At 41.9% G+C, this 21,859-nt stretch overlaps 1 protein-coding gene across 7 annotated transcripts in view; it reads right to left on the reverse strand.

The window, feature by feature from the left end:
- Positions 1-21,859, reverse strand: part of qkia (QKI, KH domain containing, RNA binding a) — a 65,212-nt gene that overhangs the window by 21,390 nt on the left and 21,963 nt on the right. For 5 of the 7 annotated variants that reach the window (XM_068580056.1, XM_068580059.1, XM_068580058.1 and 2 more), the window contains exons 2-5: positions 20,740-20,882; positions 10,882-10,998; positions 4,096-4,113; positions 3,762-3,905 (exon numbers count right to left, since the gene is read on the reverse strand). In XM_068580056.1, the coding sequence (XP_068436157.1) occupies positions 3,762-3,905; positions 4,096-4,113; positions 10,882-10,998; positions 20,740-20,882 (422 nt within the window). The remainder of the gene's footprint in view (positions 1-3,761; positions 3,906-4,095; positions 4,114-10,881; positions 10,999-20,739; positions 20,883-21,859) is intronic. The other 2 variants (XM_068580060.1, XM_068580055.1) reach the window with 1 other exon arrangement.

Below are 21,859 nucleotides of genomic sequence, written 5' to 3' on the forward strand. Positions count from 1 at the left end.
CTAAGCCACAACATGCTCACACGTTTGTACACGTATAAGAATACATTAGCGGTTGCCCAAAAGATTCTGGCTTGATTTTTCCCAAATAAGGTGTTTACTGTTGGGTCCTCTGCTGTATTTCAGGTTACATGTTTGGCCTTGATTGATGATTAATTACACTAAAACTGCTCCACAGCCTGAGGCCAGCTATATACAAAGTTTTATAGTCATGCGATTCCCTTTGTGCGGGCCAAGTCTTATTGCATAACAGAGGAATTTCTGTGTTCACCATCCAAAAGTTGTTTGACATTTGGGAGTACAACTCAGCAGAAGATCATTAATAACATATGGAAGTAATTCGGATAGATTGGACTTAAGCGGGTCTCTGTTTAAAAAAGTTAGCAGTGACCTGCTTCTTATTTGTGATGGTGACATCATTGTATATATTCACGGCATATACACAAGTCAGGTTTTCTGTTTTACTCACAATTGGCAAGGGGCTGCTGTTTATCAAAGGACAATATCTGACCACAGGTCAATCATTCTTACTCACTCGCCTCTTCTAGGGACCGGAAGGGGAAGCAGTGCGGGCCAGTCAGCGTTTATGCATTCAGCCCTGCAAGTATGTGAGCGAAGGTTACCTAAAGTGCAGTGGGGCTCTGCTGCCGGCTCCGTTTGAGGGCCTTAACCACAGACTCAAGGGATGAGCAGAGCATTTTGGTGAGTGTGTGTATGTATTTTTCTGGGCATGCGTATCCATGTGTGCGTGCTATTCAGTGTGTGCGTGTACTAGGGCAGGATCAGTGGAGTAAATCCACACTTGAAAGAGTAGCTCAATCAGTCTCTCTCTCTCTCTCTCTCCCTCCCTCTCTCTCTCTCTCCCTCTCTCCCCTGACCCCAGTTCATGGTGAGTTGAGGAGTTCACAGGACTAGGGAGCACAAGAGCGCTACATAGGGCGCTCCAATAGCGCTATAGTAGTAGTACATAGTCACACTTTGTTGTTCCTATATCTGTTTGAAACATTGTTTAGGTGTAATAAGTGCACTGTTATTGCAAAATGCAACTAGTTAGAGACTTCAAACATCTTCAAAAGAAAAGCAAATTTCCATGGTCAAGTTAAAAAAAAAACATTACTAGTGAACACAATTATCTCACAAAATAAAAAAATAAAAACTATGTGCCTGACCGTTGGACCAGTGTGACTATAGGTTGTTCCATGTCTGAGATTGTGGCTCCTTATGCCAAGAGAGTGAATTATGAGATTAAGAAAAACTATAAAGTCTTTTACTTCAATTTACCACAAGCTTTGTAGACTAAACCTATTGGTTATCGTATTTTTCCTCTTTGTTTAAATTCTGCAGCTGAGTCTTCCTCTATGACAAGTAAAGCCTGTTTCTTGAAAGGGAATAAAAAGCATAACCTCACGTTTTGTTTCCTGAGCAATTTAATAAAGGCAATTTCACACTGCCAAATGTTAAAAAGATGCCCTTCATTATAACAGTGCAATCCCAGCATGTCCATAGTTTAATCCCATCTAGTTTAGCATGATAAAGGGCATTACTGCCAACCATCTCTACTGCCCACCCACTCTTGTGTGCATGCACATGCACGCAACATGAAGAAAATAGTGCCTTAAGGGATTCATGGTTGGATAGCGCACCAGTATTCAGGAACGGGATTACAGTTATTCTCTACTGACACTATGTCACTTCTAGTGACATTTATGTCTCATACCCTAAACCCGTGCCAGGCCATTGAGGTAATGGATTAAGAGTGCGGCCTCTGATGCAAGCAAAATGAAAGGTCAGATCTACAAAACTAAACATGGTTTAATCTTATGATCAATATTAAATTGAGGTTTTGGTGCAAGAACAAACATGTTTAAAAACAATTTTTAATTGAAAATGTATCAGGAGTAAAAGGTCGATATTTTTGGAATACATATAACAAGAGACATGTGCACTTGTTGCTCTTAATGCTTCAATAATTGAAGCATTTACAGGTGAATTTGATAGGCTCAGAATACACATCGTCTATCTAATGGTAGAATCTTTTCATTACCTTTAAATTAACAAAGAATGCTTGAAGTAAAATGGCCTCTGGTGGATTGCAATGGGTCATTAATTATCCCTATAAAAGCTCTTGTTTGAATTAAGGGTAGAGTGAAACTTTTTATGAGAAAGATTTTATTAGTGTCTCAAAAGAGCTTGAAGCTGCTTTCTTGTGTGTGAGAAATAAAAGAGGAGAGCTCCTCATGAACCCAATAAATGGTTCAGGTACTGAATTACCAGACCATCTTTGAAGCACTTGTCAGGCTGCAAAATGAACAGAGATTTCAAGAAAAGTGAGTACGCTATTTTTGTGGCACTCTATTCTGATACGTGTTTGCCAAGAGCTGTCATTGACTTAGAAGTATGCCGAATGAGCTTTTGTTGCGTGTCTGCGCACGCACACGCGCACACACACACTGCCGCTTCCAGAGATGGCTTCATCCTCAAGTTTGTATGTGCATGCACATACTTGAGCATGTTAATTTGTGTGTCAACATCCTATGTGTGTACATCTGAAACACTCCTGCTCTCTGAAACAAAACAAGTGCCCAAATGTGTGACAGGCAAAATTACAAGACGAGTAATCCTAAAAAAACAGACAACATGAATTGAAGTCCTCTCCACATTGTCAGCCTGATCTAAGGCCTTGCTAAGACAGACGGGGAGCAATGATCATACGAGACAGAATATCCCACCTTGTGTCAGCTCTCACATCCATAACCAGTGCAGTTCCGATGAGCTAAACGAAAAGTTACAAGTCATGGCTCTAGATATAGCTAAGTGAACCTGGTACAGTGTATTCTTTTCAGACATTTGCACTTGCATAAAGATGTGCTATCATTTTGCAACTTTGCTTTTCAGTCTTCCCGGCCTCCTCTGTGCTCTGTGTATTTGCTTAAAATTAAAAGAGGTCATCTTTTTTGAAGTGTCATGACCCAGTTTTAGCACCATAATTCTACACCTAAAAAGTGATATGCGGATAAATTGTAATACAGCTTCATCAAGTGCAAACATTGTCCTTGCTGCTTTTTTTTTAAATTTTTTTTTTAAGAATGTAGATTAAGTGCACGTATGAACATCATTTTGTATTAACGGGATAAACGGCATGAAGGAAAGCAGCTCAACAACATTGTGGTTCAAGTGACACTGCATCTCTTGGTTAACCTTGCATGCTGGGCATTGGCTGGCCCCATTTCCGCAGACCAACAAGCTCTGTGCATTGCCACCTGATAGCATATCTGGGCCTTCAGCTGCCCTGTCCACCTGGTCACCACTTTTAGCAGGGTAAATACAAATTGCATGCCAAAAAACTATCAGCAGCTATCACTAGTGGCACAGTGCAAGAGGAAGTCGAGGCAGGGGGAAGTCGTGGCAGGGGGAAGGCTGCGATGAAATGTGGCAGTCACCGGATGCATGTACGGGTAGCTATGTTTTTCCACTCCACTGGGGGTGCGGCCAACCTGTTCTCCTGGTCTATATATGGAAGTAAACAGGATGCTGACAGTGGGATAGCGGTGGTGTTCCATATGTACCCCAAATATTTTGTTGTTTGGACTAAGATCATGCAGCATAGAAAGGCCTCTCTCAGCACCAATAAATCTGAGATAAACTACATCCTTTGTGTTAAATTCCTTGGAAAGTTTTCTTTTTGAGAGCATTAAATAAGACCATAAGCAGCCACCATTGTGCATAATTTGTGTATACTAGTGTGTTTGGGGGTATGTACTTACAGCAGGTACAAGGAGCTTCTTGACCTCCTCCACCGCTCTCCTCATCTTGATCTCAGCTCTGCCCTGTGTGTCTTCCACTGTGATCAGGACATGAAGGTCTTCGTTTAAGTGTTCCCAGTTTGGCTTCCCTCTGTTCTGCTCCTCCTGGACAGAGATGGGGGGGAGGGGGAGAGAGAGAAAGAGAGAGAGAAAGAGAGAAAGAAAGAGAGAGAAAGAGAGAGAGAGAAAGAGAGAGAGAGAGAGATGGTGAGTGAATGTGACAGTGTGGGTGTGTTGGAGCACCAGTGCCGTAACACAGTATATCAGAGGAAGAGGAGGCGAGAGGCAGGCATACACAGAGGACGATGGAGCCCTGTGAAGAGAAGCAGAATGACAGGAGTGGTCCTTTAGTCAGCTATTTAGCTTTAACTTTGAAAGGACACTCTTCCTTAATAGATCCCTGGCTTCACAGAGACAAAGTCGACAGCTACCCCTGCAGCAATTAATATCAGTGAAAAGATGGATGGGTGTAGGGATCAGAGGGAGATGGATGGGGATTTTTTAATCCACACCAATTTAATAATATGCATGCAATTATGATACAGTTCAAAGTGCCGTAGGATTGTGTGTGTGAAGGTGCACAAGTGTGTGCCTCTGTCTTCGACTCGTGTTTGCGTGGACAATACTGTTCCGGTAACAAAAGCTCCCTGGGGGAGTCGTTTTCCCACCTGAAAAGGCTGCACCAAAGCACTCAGAGGGTGCCAAATTGTAGCGTTAGCAGTCCCTGAAAGGCAAAATCGGCTGTATTAAAAAATGACAAAGCTTAATAGCCTTTCAATCCCTTTCTAGATTTGAATTGGGATGGCTGAGGTTGGGAAATAGTGCACCTTTTATGTCTTTTTTAGGTACATCCGTGTGAAGCCCAGTCAAAACCTGACTCTTTTGTGGAAAGGTAAAAAGGGATAGATATGTAGAGAAATATGGAGTAGAATTACATTTGCATTTTTTTTTTTTTTTTTTTTTTTAAACTGCGCTCCATTTCGCATAGATATGTTCCTCCCTCTTCAGGTTTCCCCACTGACAGTAAATGCAGTGAGCAGACACTAAGAGCGCTCTGAAAAGCTTTTGAGGTTGTATCGCATGTCACTGAACAACCATGAAAGTCAGCGGTTTGAAAGCTGACTACTTCTCCCTGAGGTAAGGAGTTGAGGTCTAGGTCACCTAAACACAACTAGACACAACCTTTGATTCTTGGATGTGTGACACCACATTTAAATATCGAGACAAGATAATGTTACTATGATAATATTTGACAGAATTGATAAAGACAAAAATAAGATTGCAACTAAAACTGAATTGTGATTATTTTATCAAAAGGAGGTCATAGTCTCAAGCAGTCAACTGAATCCCAGCTTTCTCCCCTCCTGCCGGTTTGTTCAGACTGTTGATGAACACCGTGTCGTTTACCCCCGCCCATTCAAACCACCCCAACTTCAGATTACTGCTCATTGGCAAGTAGTGAGCCAGTGTGAGAGTGTCTAATTAACAATGCATTGAGGTACTCTGCAGGGGGTCCACCTGACATGATTTCAATACACTCAACCAGACCCACAAAGTGAGAGGGAAGCATGCACACACACAGTTTAGAGCTTGAGCCGAGTGCCACCCTCCCGCTTTCTACTCCACAGAGACCTGTTGCCATGGCACTGCTCTTTACAACACACACGCACCACGCACACACAGTCAAGAAAGTTCAATATTCCACTCTCGTTTTCCCCTTTTCCACACAGGGGGGAGTGCCTAGTTTCAGCAGCCCGGCCATTATTTCACAATGGCTGTTTGCTTATGGCCTATTAGGGGACTTGGGGACAAAAAGGTGACTCAGCATTTTCTAGAGTGGACTCAGATAGACAGGTCACAACTCTGAAAGCAGGACACTGTCTGAAAGCACATCATAGATACATACATGCACAACAAGATCACATGTCTGTGTGTGTATGTGCATGTCAAGTGTGCGTGCCAAAGCTCTGGCAGATTATGATTTAGGTAGGATTGTGAGCAACGAGATCTGGGAACACACACACCAGCATGACTGCCTGTGAACAAGGTCACTCTGTGCCCTCTGAGAGAAAGTGACAGCATGACAAACAGGAGGAAGGGTGGAGGGGGAAAACAGAGAGGGGAGGTGAGCAGAGCACCAAAGGGAATTCTGGGAAGGCCTTGGAAGAGAATGTCCATGTTGGCCCACATCAAATGCCATGGCTATAACCACATACTGGAGGGTAATCAGTTTTGGTAAAATATGTAGCACGAATGAATAGCACGTACACGGCATCTAGAAACAACATCTAAGAATAGGTTTAGAGGGGAAAAACTGCTTGTCAGTTATGTTGCCTGACGTCCATCATCAGTACACCACCTGTTTGCACACACACACACACACACACACACACACACACACACACACACACACACACACACACACACACACACACACGTTTGAGCCCAATACATCTTATAGCCTCAATTCTCAACATGGATGACATCACATGCACATAGATGATAAATACAGAAGGCTGTATTTTTCTTCTGACACTTCCCTCCCTTTTATTGGTTGTACTAAAAAGAGCAGCAGTTAATTCTGGTTGTATCCATATTACTTTATTGATCTTGTTGGTATCATCATTTCACTTCTTTTACAGGAAGGTACACTACAGGGTAAGGCACACCCTTGAAACGGGAAGAGATACATTCTTCTGCTTAAATACAAATAACAGGGTGCACATTTGCAGACACAAAGATTGTAATTATTGGTGTTGTGAATTAAGATCAGAGTCCAAATAGAATGTTGGACTATGTGGCGCTACAATTCTGTCTTCGCAATATTGCACTTTAAGACAAATGAAAGGCAAATGAAACAGTTTGGACCGTTTCAGCTCTCCTGCTCTGAATAGTCCCTTCTCCTTTGATCCTAAAGCACATTCCCAGTTGGGGTCAATGTAACTAAGGCTAAATACCAGCACACCAAACAGGTGCAGTAGGGAGCTGCAGGGGCATGGAAGGACAACAGAGGGCAGTTGTAAAAGAATGATAAGGACAATGGGATATTAAATAATATATTAAATGACAACTATCTAAAATTAATTCTACTTGACTTTTCAAGTAAGATAGACTGTCTATAAATACTTAAAGATTCACTAAATTGAAATAAAGCACGACTTATTGATACTCAATGACTTTGGTCTACCTTATTGGTTGCTTTGGGCCAGATCTCTTGTTATAAAATACATCAAGTAAAAAGTCTAATTCAAAAAGGTACAAAGGGGACAGCTGGAGATCTCCACAGGACAATCCTGGACCAGTCACCTAAATGTTAGACGCTTGCTCTGTGTAAAAAATAAATGTTGTGAGGGCCACTAAACCTGGTGGTGATTGCCATCTATGTTTCATTAACTATCGCTTTCCATCCAAGAAATGTTCAGCCACTAAACCCTGAGGCCTCAAAAGTAACAACTTGGACTATCTTTTCTTTTTACATTATTATATAGCTTTCTATAAACTCTTCATAAAGACGAAATTAGGTTTCAGTTATACTGGGTCAAGTAATCAGAGCCCAGGAGATTTTAGTCTATTTTCTGGCAGGGGTTGAAGATCCAAACCCGAGGCCTATTCTGTTCTACCAGTGACCGTGCTGATACGAGATTTGTGCCAGGACAATTAGCAAAAAACTAACTAATCAAGTGTTATAAGGGCATTTCATTTGATATAAAGCAGTCCTCAAAGTGCAGGTCTGAATGGACACTTAGTTTGGTAAAACGGTGGTCCTTGGTGCTAACTGTAATGTTGCACTGTCGTAGCGAAAATAGAACTAGGGAATTGGTTTTGCAAAATGGAGGGAAATCTCTATTCTACGAGTGCGTTGGTCGATATAACATACCTGTAATTTAATTGCTGTTGTACTTGATATTGTTTTGTATAAAGTGTGACTGTAGGAATGAAAACCACAGGGACGCACGCTGCCACTTTATATAAAAGTTTAAATGAAATAAGGCCCCAAGAAAAGTCCTTTTCCCTTCCAACCGTTTAGACAATGATCATCAAAAATAGGCCCATCCCTTTGGGCAGTAACTAAAGACTTTATAATATTTAACAAACAAAGAAAAGGGCCACAACAGAAAAGACTGGAAGAGGATTAAAAGTGTAGTGATGTCAAACCCCTTGAAAGAAGTACTATCCATGAAGATAGTGTGTGATCCATCCTGTCTCGACAAATGTGTCAACAAAGGTTGCCCAAAAGTCTCAATCGAGAGACGTACCTGTACTTATAGTCACTCACAGGCACCTTATTATTAGTCTAGTTTGAACAGAGTGTAGAGTGCAGTCTGGAGACAGGTTGTTATCCTGCGTTAGTCTCATGTCCTATTATTTGAGCGGAACATCAAGTCCTGTCCACACACATGCACTAGTCAGTTCAGTGATTTCATTCTTTTCACAGTGGGTTTATGATAAAAGAAATGTATATTTCTCTCCATATTCTAAATTAAATATGCAATCATTAGTGAAATTTAGAATACTTTGCCATCTAAGTACAGACTAATGACATTGTTTTTTTAAATGCAAACAAGCTAGGTTCCTATGACTTCACTATAGTGACTAAGGCTCATGACGAAAGTAGTGACAAAAATGGTGACATTAAATTTAGTTGAGATTTGTTAAAAATGGACACCAGCTCAAGCAACCACAGTAATAGTAGATAACATTTCTTATTATAACATAAACGGAACATAGTAAAAAGCATTATATTTGTTAAGGACCGCATTGCTCTCTTCACTTGCTCCGTTCCTCTTCATTGTATACACAACATGCTTTTCTCTCTCTCTCCATTGTTCTTTATTTTATTCAGCTTCTCTCCCTCAGTCTCTGCTCGTCTCTCTCCCACGGCATAGCTCCAGTGAGCCGACTCCCCGCCAGGCAGTGCGGCCCAGGAGGGAGCAACCAGCTGAATTATTGAGAGCATAAAAACGCTGCCGCTAATGGATCCTGAATAAACACACTGGCTAAGCTGCTCCCGCGGCTTCCTCTGCTGCCACAGGGCATCAAGCTGGAAATACTGAGGACGAGGCATCAGCGATTGGAGGCTACGACGGAAGCTTTGTCTGGGGCTGAGACCGTTGTGACAACCTGGCGATCCAAAAGCATTTTGGGGTACAGGGAGCTAACCTGACAGCAATCCTCATGTTTTATTGACGTCGGAGACAACAAAGGATGTAAAAAAAAAAAAAAGTCTCTCTCTCTCTCCTCCCCCCACATCACCTTTTGTTCATCTTAAACCATCAATGCTGTAAATATCTAAACCAGACACCATGGTAGTCTAAGGTAAGGGACAGAAACATAAGAATATAAAGCCTTGTGTACAAAGCTGACAATTCAATTATATGGATGTACTAAAACCCAGTCTGCTACCGTAAACATTTTTTATTTATTTACTTCATACCTTCTAAAAGCAACCAGCCAGGACTATTTATGAAACGTTTTGAATATTGAGTTATTCCCTGCTCTCATCTCATAATCGAAACACAGATTAAATACATGACCCTGCTCAGCGGTGTTTTTGCATTAATGTTTAACTGCACCGGGCTTTTGTTAGCATAATAATTGTGCAGAGCCTTTGACATGTCCTGTCCAAACAAACTGGCGTATGTCATTAAGTTGAAAATGGTAAAAGATTAATAAAGTTATTCATAGATTCATGAAATAAGCTAAAACAAACTCCTGAAGTGTGTCTGAGAATTTGTACATGCCTAAGCATGTTGCACATTTAACTATTTCTGGATCTAATTCCAAAGAAAGAGCCACAGCGGAAGACTTCCTTTTCTTCTGTGATAATGAACACACTCCGAAGGAAACGATAAGAGATACACTTTTTTTTTTAAACGAATGGAGAGAAAAAAGGAAAGAAAATGCTGCCCCTGCAGCAAACTGGAGCTTCCAAGATTATGACTCAGCTGAAAATCTGTGTACATCTGTGTATGAATTCTGTTTCTGTTGGTAGGCACTGTGGACTATGTGTGTGAGTGTGTGTAGAAAAGGTGATTCCCATATCAATAGGGATGAAATACACTTCATCTGACTTATGGAAATGCACTTTAATACAGCACCACTGACTGGCAAATCAGAGCAACTAGGGGGTAAAGGGAGGGATTTAAAAACATAGATGCAACTTCAAAAAGGTGTCATTGAACGAAGAACAAAAGAAAAACACCCGAAAGCAGCCATTATAACGCGACTGAAGCCCATGGGCAATACATAAGCATGCTTGAAATACCACATTTTTTTGTAAGTGTCAATTTTTTCTCACAGTAACGTAAAAATACATCAAATGTGACTCCAGCACGCTTTGGAATCTCATGAGAATATGCATGCTAATTGGTGTCGCTGAAATATGCCAAGAGTCAACTTTGTAGTCTTAAAAGACAACACATACTACTGCAAGGTTGACCAGCTAGAGGGGCAATACAGGACAACAAAACAAAGTTTGGTCGATTTTCATCTGGATTGTTTTGTGACAGTCCGTCTTGTTTTTTAAATGCTGTGATGTGGCCGTTTAAAAGGGCCCAAATACATTGCAATTCATTATGCAAATGCAGGTAAAAAAAAAAAAATAAATAAAAAAGTTCACCCCTCGGGTCTCAGCTGTACACACAAAACATTAACCTTTTAAGTGTCCAACCTCAACTCAGTATGTCCATAAATAGAGACTGCCCCTGGCCTTAGCAGTCTGACTTACTACTGCCATCTGTACTTTCCACTGCAGTGTTTCGCAAACAGCCATATCAGATGTCAGAGTGCAGCCACCAGGCATGAACTGAGCGAGTGTCTGTCTCAAGTCTCTACAGTGAAAGTGGGATTTTTTTGTATGAAAGCAGTCCTAGTAAATTTCAGGTTATTGTTTCATATCTCAAGACAGAGGATGAATCCTTGTGGCGAAAGAAAAAGGCAAGCTTTTTTTGTGTTTCGCTTTGGTAAAATCAATGTAGGACTTGTACTTGTGTGAGTGGAATCTACAGAGTAAGATTAATCTCAAGACATATAATTGCACACATTAAAGACACAGGGCACTCTGCCATACTGATGAGCTTACCTTCTTCTTGTCCCTCATGGAGCTCTTTCCTCGCACCATGATTTTGCATCCCGTCTCTGCCTCCAACTGCTTGGCTGTGAGTCCACGAGGGCCAAGGATTCTCCCCACAAAGTTATACTGCAGATACAGAGAGAGACACAAATCAGTGAGTCGAAGGGTGAATATGGAGTAGGATTTAACAGGACGTCGGTATGTGAAATCAGAGCACAAAAAGGAGAAAGGCTTTCAATAACAATGGCTGAATACAAATTGCATTTGCTCAACACAGGATAATAGACAAATTGTGTATACACGCACACAAATATTCCACTTTGCAGAATTTTTTGGTTTTTTTTTGTTTACCTGCCTGACAAAATTTCCAACCACAGGATATCCTCGCGTTGCTTACTTTACTGTCACGGCTAGTCATCAAAAATACTCTTAAACAAAACAAGAGAAAAATAACTACTAGGAATTAGTTTAGATGGGAAAGGAAGGAAGATGTAGTAGGAAGGGTGATGAGGGGGAGGTGAGTTCTGAGGTGAGGTAGTGTGCTTGACACAATTTTCTAGTGAGTGGCTTTGGAGCTTTGTACCAAAAGGAAACGTATTTACCGTCGTAATCCTCTCCACTTGAAACTGGCTTTCAACGGGATGAAGGGAAAATGTGTTGAAATAATCCAACACAATTTTCAGCCAAAATAAAAACAGAAGGGAAGGAGGAGAGCTGGGGAGAGGGGGGGAGCACAGAGTAAACAACCCATTACCCCCCAACACTTTATTTTTATTTTAAATAAATAAATATTTTAACTTGAGTTTATTTTCAAAAACTGAATTACTCAAATGCTCACTAAAATCTTTCCTTAAAAACAAGAAGCACAACAGTTCATCTTTTAAAGTGTTTAAATGAACCGTGACACAGCTGCTATAAATTCTAAAACCCAGTCACATCTGCTTTGCACACCACCTCCACAAGAATCCAAAATGCCATCAGAACAGTCACATTTGATTACAGAGGGATCACAAAGTTGACTCGATGATGGTGTATTTCCCCTAAACTACGTAAATCAACACTTGTGAAGTCCAAAACTCCGGGCTGTTTTTATTTTCCTCGCCCAAGTCACTGGGCTTGCCTGCCATCGCAGCCTGTCATGTAAGAAAGGCACACCCTATGGCTGGAGAGATGCTGGAGTCTCCCTGTAGCATGCAGCTACACAGGCTTATGCGTGTGTGTCTCTGTCACAAGGAAACTGTCTGTTTGGTTAACTCGAATCAAGGAAATTTGTGAGTGTGTGCGCCTACAGAGAGATGCAGAGGCACCTGTCCTCTGAGGTCAGTCACCAACGATGCAGTGTGGCCTGCTTCTGACTTATGTGTGCACACACACCCCCTCAAGGGGCACAGGAGAGAGCGGTCTGTCTGCATCACGCCACCCATTGCAGACAAGGGTGAACCCCAAGCTGTGGGCATTATGGTGGTGCTGTGGCAGACTCACACGCACACACACAATGTCCTGGGTGTAGTTATACTGCCTACCCCAATAGCAACTGTTGTACCATATGCTGGCTTCTTTGCAGGTATGACATACCGTTCCCAGCACAGCCAGACAGTTCCCAGCAACCTACAATGTCTTCCATCCGTCCAAATCTTATCAAATTTACGCAATATAAATATATTAAATACAGTTCCCAGCAACCTACAATGTCTTCCATCCGTCCAAATCTTATCAAATTTACACAATATAAATATATTAAATATAATCAGTACCTGAATTACAGCATTAGTCAAATAAACAAGGCTAAGGGAAGAAGTATATTGGATTAAAAGTATGGAGGCGCTCGCCTATTGGATGGAATATGCCAAAATGACAGACAGACCATTTCACATTTTTTATTCTCTTCCCTTCTCTCACTTTGTGGCTAATATCACCCCCTCTCCGACAGTTAAATGCATTTCTCTGTGGACATGAATATGTTGATGACAATTGCACTCGACAGTGAGCTGATGGAGGAAAGCTGAGAGAAATATAGAGAAAAGGTTAGCGAGATGATGCCACAAGAGCAGGGGGCAGAGACTAAATGTCTTGTTTTTCCAGTACTGGGGGAGCCATTATGAGCGAGGAGGGCCAACACTGCCACGGCATTCTCACAGTTTTCCCTCTCGAGATGTAAAACTAAACTTTATCTGAGAGATCGCTCAAGGATAAAGGATTAGGGCAGGCGTGCCTTTGGCTCAGGTTTTATGGCCACATGGGTGTGTATTAATGACAGGCATGTGCGCAACTCCAAAAAACATGTGTCGGGGGTACGACACGGAGCAGGCGTTGTGTCTGGCCAAGCAGTTACCACAACTTATACTCATAATACACAACACAAACACACATCAAATCAAATGACTACATGTTTGTGCTTGAAGCATCTCACCACAATTTGGCACTGGAACAAGAAACAATCTCATCACTAATGAAAGTGATGCCAAAATAATCTCGGTGATTAAATAATGCTCAATGTTTTAAATGTTTCTGGATGGCTCTGTGCTCCCAGTCTTTCTGCCCTGCACTGAAACTCTCAGACATTATTCTCAAGGATGTTGATGTGCCGTTAGAAAAGGTGACCTCCATCTAAAACCAATGGAATGGAGAGACAATGGAGAGCCAAGAGGGTGAGTTATCAGAAGGGTGCAGGGCCATTGAGCCTGCCAGAAACTCCACTCAGTACAGCTCGAGGAGGAGAATAGATACAGTGCCCTCTCTGCCAAATACACTATCTGCTCTTCACCTCCTCTTGCTAAACTATCTAGCCCCCTACGCACTTGCTAAAAAAAAGCTTCTTTTTTTTCTTTATTTCTGCTGCTACATCAACTCCACTGTCTCCCATGACTGATGTCTTTAAAAAAAAGTAATTTCTGGGAACCACCATGTTTTTCTTTTTTTTAAATGACGAAGTGAAATGGTGATAATTATATCAATGGTTATGTTTTACCCCTTTGCCACTTAATTCCCCAATGACAAGACAGAGAGCGGTAAGCGCCATTCTGGGTTCAACAACACGGTAGCAAAAAAAGTATGTATGTCGACCAGCTCCGTTTAATCACTACTGTCAGCCCTCATTCGCAGAACAGAATAAATGCTAAAACTTTGCCGAGAGTTTCCTCGTCAGTAAAACACAGTCGAGTTTTCTTTTTGTATCTTTGCTGCACTCTCATTCACTTTTTCTTTTCAAGAATTAAACGATAAGAGCCTTTGGTGGACAAAATATTTCCTTATTCCTGCGTCAAATATTTTTTTCGAACAAATTCACTAATACAGAGAATCACACTATATACAAACATAGTTTGTGTGCAAACACAGACACGCGCACACGCACACACACACGCACACACACACACACACACACACACACACACACACACACACACACACCCTCCAGGACAAGGGCTTACACTGACATTAAAGGGCCTTTGTTTAGCTCCAGTTATCGCTACTCTACAGGCGGGTTTTGTTGTGAGCATATCTACGTCTAGGCCACTGTGTGTGTGTCAGCATAGACACACACGCGCACACACGTGTGTGTGAAAGCACAATGTATGGAGTGAAGTATTGCAGACATCCTCAACACCTAGAACTGATTGTCTCATGGGTGTGTGTGCATATTGCATTGTGGTTTGTTTTTGTGTGAACTACTGAGAAACAACAACAGTTTCTCCAACAATGCTCAGGAAAGCAGAACAATTATGCCTTTGACAGCATTTGTTTGTGGTGGTGGGGAGACAGGAAATGAGATCATGCTGAGGGCTCCGACTGTGTGCGCACAGAGCTTATCGAAAAGCAGGGCCGGGCCAGGAGAAGAATACCAATCGCTTATTAGCCGGCCTCGCTGGGCTTATGGAAATGAGGAACAGTTCATTCAGTGCAATGTATCAAAGCAAGTTGCAATGTGTGGTTGTACCAGGCACTGCCGTCTTTCCCCTGTTCCTCCCACTCACTTGATTCTAACCCTCCCAAAATGTTACAAGTATTATTGTGAAACAGCTCATACCAAAGTAATGGCTCACCATTACTCACAGCAAGACTCCCCTTTTCCTCATGCCAAGTATACGCTCAGTGTCATAATACTTCATGTTACAGTATTTGGAGGGGTCAAAGAGGGCATCGAGTTGAACATTGCGCCTTTCCCACCACCTCTTTACTGTATCCATTCATAGAGTCTGGAAACTGAGCAGGCTTCCTTTTGTCTTAGTACACAGAATCGAGCCTTTCCTCCTCTGTGTATAGGTCATCCTCTTTTGTGCATGGGTCTCCCATAGCCCAGACCAGTGTTTCTCTCTGTCTCCACACAACCTCCTTCGCCACCGGCTGGCTGCCTGCCTTTATCACTCATTCATCTTTCGTTGAAAATGTTTCATCGTTTAATTAATCAATCTTACTTGCCTTTGCTTTGTGGCCTGATCCCCACAACCCATGCATGCATACATACACAGACCAAGCGGCTGTACGAAGCTTTTCTCTACAGTAAAACGAACAGGAGGAAATTGAGCGGGAAGGAGCAGACAGGTGCCTGCAGTTAGCATGCTTTAACCACAGGAGGGACAGAGAAGGTGAAGCTGGGGCAATGAAGGAGTCAAAATTAGACTTAGATTCCAATGGTGACATTTTCGCCTCAAAGCCCTATAGACTTCAAAGCGCTCTATTCAGCACATCCAGCATTTAGCGCCTAATCCATGGCTCCTTTGATAATTCTGTTTGGGTTTATTTTGGGGTTGGAGGCAGGGTGAAAATACAGAGGAGGGAAGACGGAGAGATGGAAAGCGTAAAGATTGATGTCGGCTGGAAGTTTGGATGACATGAGTGGAGGAAGCACCGAGCAAAGTTTGTGAACTTTTGGATAAGCCAGCTGCAGAAAGAAAGACGTGACTCGGGAGACACATAATAAAATAATGTCTCTCCCTCAGTGTTTGTTTGAGTGTTAGGTAATCACAAGTCAATAGAAGACTGCCCTTTCACAGCTGGGAAAGTGGTGGACCAATGCTAGCTGTGCTACCTTATCCGCAACAATCTCACCCTGAGAAGGGAGGAAAACTATATCTACTTTAAATGTTTTACACCTGGCCACTTCCCAATCTTTCAGATTGAGAATTTTAAAACTCAAACATTGCTATTTAGCCGGGGGTAAAAAGTGGCTTCCTTTATCCTCATCCTCTGTTGACCCCTCTCCCTGCCTCTAACTGAGCCACCAACAGGCCCATGAAGCACTACTTAACGCTTACTTATAGTTTTGTAATACGCAAGCAATCACTGGCATTAGAGCAGTTAAACACATCTAACAGTTTACCCTGTTGCCCTTCATCATGTTAACTGATAACAAATAGAGTCATCTCTGTTTAAATTATCACTGTAATTGCCCTCCTCATCAAATATCTAACTAGAAGACCATCCGTTCATCAAATTATCATCATCATGCATGGCTGGATTGCAAGAGATATAAAAATCCTCCACTCTGCTGCTGCATCAGTGAGGTGAGGTGTGGGGCGGTACATTTCCAGAACTCTGGTAATGACTTAAGGGGGTCAGAAGGATATCAGGAGCTGGCATGATAAGTGATGACACCCTCATGGGAACAAGCTTAATGACTTTCCCTGTGCAGGGAACTGACTGATTTGGTCTGGGCAATTTTTCTGCAGTGAAAAAGAAAAAGGTCCAGGACATCCTGCCTGTTCAAATCATCAGAGCCTCTTTTGGGGTTTTCTCAAATCTGTGCATTGCAGTCAAAGTAAAGCATCACCAGGTAATGAAGCTCTGCTATCCGTTTTGCAAGGGCACTGGATCTTGTACTTGGCTGGGTTTAAAGTAATACAAATAAGCCAGCACGTTTTTTCCCCTATACCGAATGATAATGTCTGGAGACAGACCTTTTTTTTGCTGCTGATATAGCGCTGTGGAGATGGATCTGTTCAGCAAGACTACTGATAGGCAAACGGAATTTAATGCCAATATCAAGCATACGCACAATCGCACATACACAAATTTATTCTTAAATTATGTTGATTTTCTACTGGAAGAGTGTGTAAATGTCGGCCCTATCCATATACATAATCATTCTTTTTTTGTCAGGCCTTTTTAACCTGGCAACACATCAGACAGTCCTGTTTAGCAGTTGCTCAAGAGCGTACATCTAAATGAGGTTCTCATTTCATATAGTCAGCACAGAAAAGGGAGTGTCTGTAGATGCATGCGTGTATTTTCACTCCTAAGCATTTCTTACTACCCAGTGACCTGCCCACAACCCACACGAGCATTTAACAGTGGGTAAATACGAATACACAAGGGATAAAGTAGAGACAGAGACGCATTTAAAAGACATGTCACACATCCTATCGGATGCCTGAAGGTCAACACAAATGACAAGCTGAGGTGTCAGTCAGCTGCCTATCAATGTGTGTGTGCACGCACGCGTGTGCGCATACATGAGTGCGCAAGCTTGCGAAAGACGCAAAGCCACAGATAGCATTTAATTGAAGGTTGAAGTTATCAGATAGCCTGCGACTCAGCTGTCAGTCAAGATGCAGTCACCACGGTGACGCTTCACAGCGCTCTGCACCACTGACGACATCAGGAAACGGCTGACTTTGAAGAACGGTGTGGGAGAGAGAGGGGCGACAGACACTCAGGCAGACAGAATGATAGAGAGACACACACACACACACAAACACATTTACAGCCAATTGTAGGACACCCAGGCAAGTACACAGGCCAGAAGAGGGACACACTTAAAGGAATTAGAGTAGAGGCATGCTGGCAAGGCTAGTTATTTTGGTTTAAGTGACATGCTGCACTGCATCCAGGCACCAGGAAAATTGAATCATCTACTGGTGAAACCAGAGCAGGGGACGCGTAGGTGAGACGGAGAAAGCTCAATCAAGCAAGTGTGACCCCGGCATAAGGATACGGTGGGTAAAAGTGAGTGGGAGTTGTGTTTTTAAATGAAAGTGGAAGCTTAAGAGGCAGGCAAGTGGATTGCGGGATCCCAAAATGACAGGGGAAGTGTGGAAAGATGGAAAAGATGGAGACCTAGATTGAATGGGGACAAATTGAGATGTTGCCAAGAAAACAAAACTGAGGCTTGGACCATCATTTCCCGCTTTCTTGGAAGAACCGAGAATTGCATCACCAAGATACACAAACGCACACACACAGGCCTTTTTTCGATGCAGGCTATCTGAGAAATTAGACGGAAATAGGAGAAGGGGGAAATATTCCCCAGTCTAATAATCATCATTACAGTTTCCTATCCCTTCAGCAGTGGGCAGATGGGGATACGAAGTTACACTTTTCTTCTCTTCCTTCATCAGTTCATTCCTCTCTTCTTTTTCACAATAAAAAATCCTCTTCTAAAATTGTCTTTTAAACTGGATAGAGATACAGTTTATTGGGCTGTGTTTGAATTTCAATCTCAAACTACCGAGCCCAAGATCTCTGTGGCAATTTGTTAACACAGTTACACTTTATCTGCTGCTCAAATTATGAAATTCTAAGTTTAATTTTTAACTCTGGTTAACCCAATAGCTTTGAATTCCAAAGGGCAGTGAGAGCAGCTATGAAAACGGGAAGGAGTAAGCAAAAGGCATGCTACTTACTACAAGTTACCCTGATAGAATTGGACTTGGAATGAGGTCAATATAGTTCTAAAATGAACATTACGTGCATTTAATTGTGCATGTAATAACAGTTTCGCAGTTTTTGCACATTAATATTATCCGAGATGCAGGGATGTAAAAAGATAATTCAATTTCGACCTGCTTTTGATTTCCCCTGGTTCCAATCAGCACATACATATATAACAAAGCTATCTGGCATTTCCCTCTTTTCCAGCAGACTTAATGACCACACTTGGTGAAAGGGGTGTGTATTGTGTAGAGTAGAAAAATGTCCAAGTGAAATATGTGCCATTTTACATCACCATAAATGTGTATTGTAGTGTATGTATAAATTAGTGTCTAAGGTCATCAGTGAGTCATCTCGGCCACCAGGGCGATGCCTAATTAATTTAGTAGCTTTCACAGCAGCTCGTAAACACAATACTGAGTTGCAGCTCTGGTCTGCACAGAGCAGCATAGCACATTGAGCAAAGGGAACCCAGGGGTCACCCAAGGATGCCACAGTTAATAGTCTGTGTGTGTCAGAGTGTGTGAGAGTGTCTTCACAGCCACAGGTGGCGATCTCTGCTCCATCATTTTCAGACCTCCCTCAGTCTTCTTTAATGGAACAAATCCCGAACATAAGTGTTATGTATGCATTTATAATAGTACAAAGGTGTGTTTGCACCAGTAATCACATTTTGCTATGAAATATAATACAAATATTTTGTAGAAATATCATGGACAATGGATAAAATAAAAAAATATATGAATAAGGCAATTAGCTGAAAAAAAGGCAGCAGCAAGTGCAAATATATGATTCGCTCAACTAATTAGAGGACAGCCCAAGGACCTGAAGTCCTGGCACTAGAGATGAAAGGTGACAGACTGTGTTGTGGTTGGTTGATTTAGCTTAAGTTCAGAGGCCGGGTCTGGTCTGAGGGACAGCTGGAGCTAAGCTGATCCCAGCCAGTCCCTGGTGCCCTTTATCAATTCTGTCAGGGGGAAAATGCAATCCACGCCTGGCTGAGCCTTGCCCTGCTCTACACTGTCTCTTATCCTTCGTCACCGCCCTCCATTCATTTCCTCACTGCAAGCTGCCGGGATTACGAAGAGAAATGTTGCTCCTCAAGACGTGACACAACCGTTCATGTGTGCGCCAAAGATTAGCATGCGGACAGAAAGATGGCTTACAGGTCAGAACCTTGCAAACACACTACATGGCTCTACATATAGGAGCCTTAGGCACACAAACACATCAATCATTCCTGAGACAAAGCTTTACGGACTCGCTTCTTGCTTATGTTGCCACCACCCCCATCTCTCCAACCAGAGTTATAGCTCTATCATGTACTTTTCTTTCCTAACTTTGAGTGTGTGCATGTAAATGTGTTTGTCTTTCCATTTCAGAAAAAGCCGTCTACGCCACAGCTCTAACCAATGCGAGTGGTAAGCCTAAAAGATTTCCATCTCATTCCGACTAAATAGTTATGGCTTTACTTTTCATGACACCACTCCTCTCAATCCCCTCCTCATCTCCCTCTCAGCACTAACCTAAAACTGAGTCGACCCATAAACACCCAAGCATGCCATGTTTTTCTGAGACCATGCCAGACAAATTTAGACTGCCACCTGATATAGCTTTCACAGTAGTCCGTTAACAAATTAGTCATTATTAGCAACTGTTTAACAAACTACCAAAACAATCAAGATAGTCATGAGTTGTTTGTTTACAGACTCTACATACAAAAAGACCAAAAGGGAGAACAAAGTAGATACAACTAATATGGAATTGCACTTAGGAGTGAGCAGGAATGTTCAGCATAAAGAATAAAAGAAAATATGTATGTCCTGAGCGGTGACAGATTGCTAAACTATTGGCAGCTGTCATTCAAGATATGACTCCAAAAAGAAACATATCAAAAGGTGAGATGACCAGCTTTGTGTGCGTGTTCACAGATACAGGAATTTTGAATGTAATACAGACAATTCAGTCGTGGATACCAACAGAAAAGGCATCTTTTTACTGATAACACTCAAATTTAAGATGGAAAGGCAAACCTTATATTGCTATATACATAATATATAGCTGATGTTATGTGCCATTTTTTATTTATTTAAATTGTATTTTTCTCAAGACTGTTTGCTGGTTTCAGCATAAATATTATTTCTAAAACAATTAAGGCAAAAGCACCAATATTATTGGCACTGTGATACATCTGTAACAGTGTGTGAAGCAGCTACTTACGTCGGGATACTCTTTGACAGGCACAAACAGTTTTTCCTGCAGGTGGACGATGGGTCCAAGAGGCTCAGGCAGCTCCAGGGGGTGTCTGTCTACAAGGCCATTCACTGAGTCGCTATACATGTCTTTACGCACTCTGTTGATCTCTGAAACACACAAACATGTAAAATTGGGTAAGCAACTGAAGAGAAAACCACCATCATTCTTGTTTTTGGTATTTGATAAATCACTGTCATATTGATTTTTACTTCTGGGCAAAAGCTTAATGTAGCATATAAAACTGTTGTAAAAATAAGAAAGAAAGACAAACAACAAATGTGTCGATTGCCTTGAGTATTGTTTGCTTTTTATAGACAAACAACTGAATATGTTTGTGTTTGGAGAGTACTACAAAACAATGAACATAGCCTGCAAATACATGACAGCTGAGAATGGATGCTTCTCAATGGCTGCAGTTTACAGCATTTATTTAGCTTCAACTAAAATCTGTTAATGTGCGTTTGTGTGCAAGTTTTTCTATATGCCGGAGACAAAAGTTAAGCGTTGCATTATTTAGGGGTTAAGGCCAACGTCTTTCCTTTCTGCCTGGTACTCCCCTGTGGCTGTTCCCTAATAGAGCAGCCAGTGTGAGCGGCCGGGCAGGTGCAGAGAAGAGACGCCTTCAGATCTGATCCCTCTGTCAGATAAAACTAATGGACCTCTTTTTTTCACTCACTCACACTCACACACACACACCTTTATTTCCCATCCACCCAAACTTTGGCTGCTGCCGTATCTCATACAAATTCACACAGCAGACAAACGCTCTGCTATGCAGGCTCAAAAATAAAAATGCATTAATTCATCCTGCCCGTCCTGTTTTTATATGTGCGATTGTTTCACAGTGGAATGCGGATCGACATTTGCAGTTGTAACACCCGTTAACATTCACTGGTCACACTTTGTAACTTCCCACATATGCCATCTCTATACAAACAGTCATGCCTTTGCTGAATGAAAAAGTTAAGCAGTAAAGGGAAGGAGAAACGTGATTTAAAAAGAACCATCTACAAAGACAGTTTTTTTTGGTGAAACAGCTGAAAAAAAGTGGTAGGGGTGAGGTCTCAAGGAATGATGTCTATGG

Source organism: Clinocottus analis, unplaced genomic scaffold (genome assembly GCF_023055335.1).
Source record: "Clinocottus analis isolate CAN_PGR_092001 unplaced genomic scaffold, fCliAna1.0.p SCAF_17, whole genome shotgun sequence".
NCBI lineage: Eukaryota > Metazoa > Chordata > Actinopteri > Perciformes > Cottidae > Clinocottus > Clinocottus analis.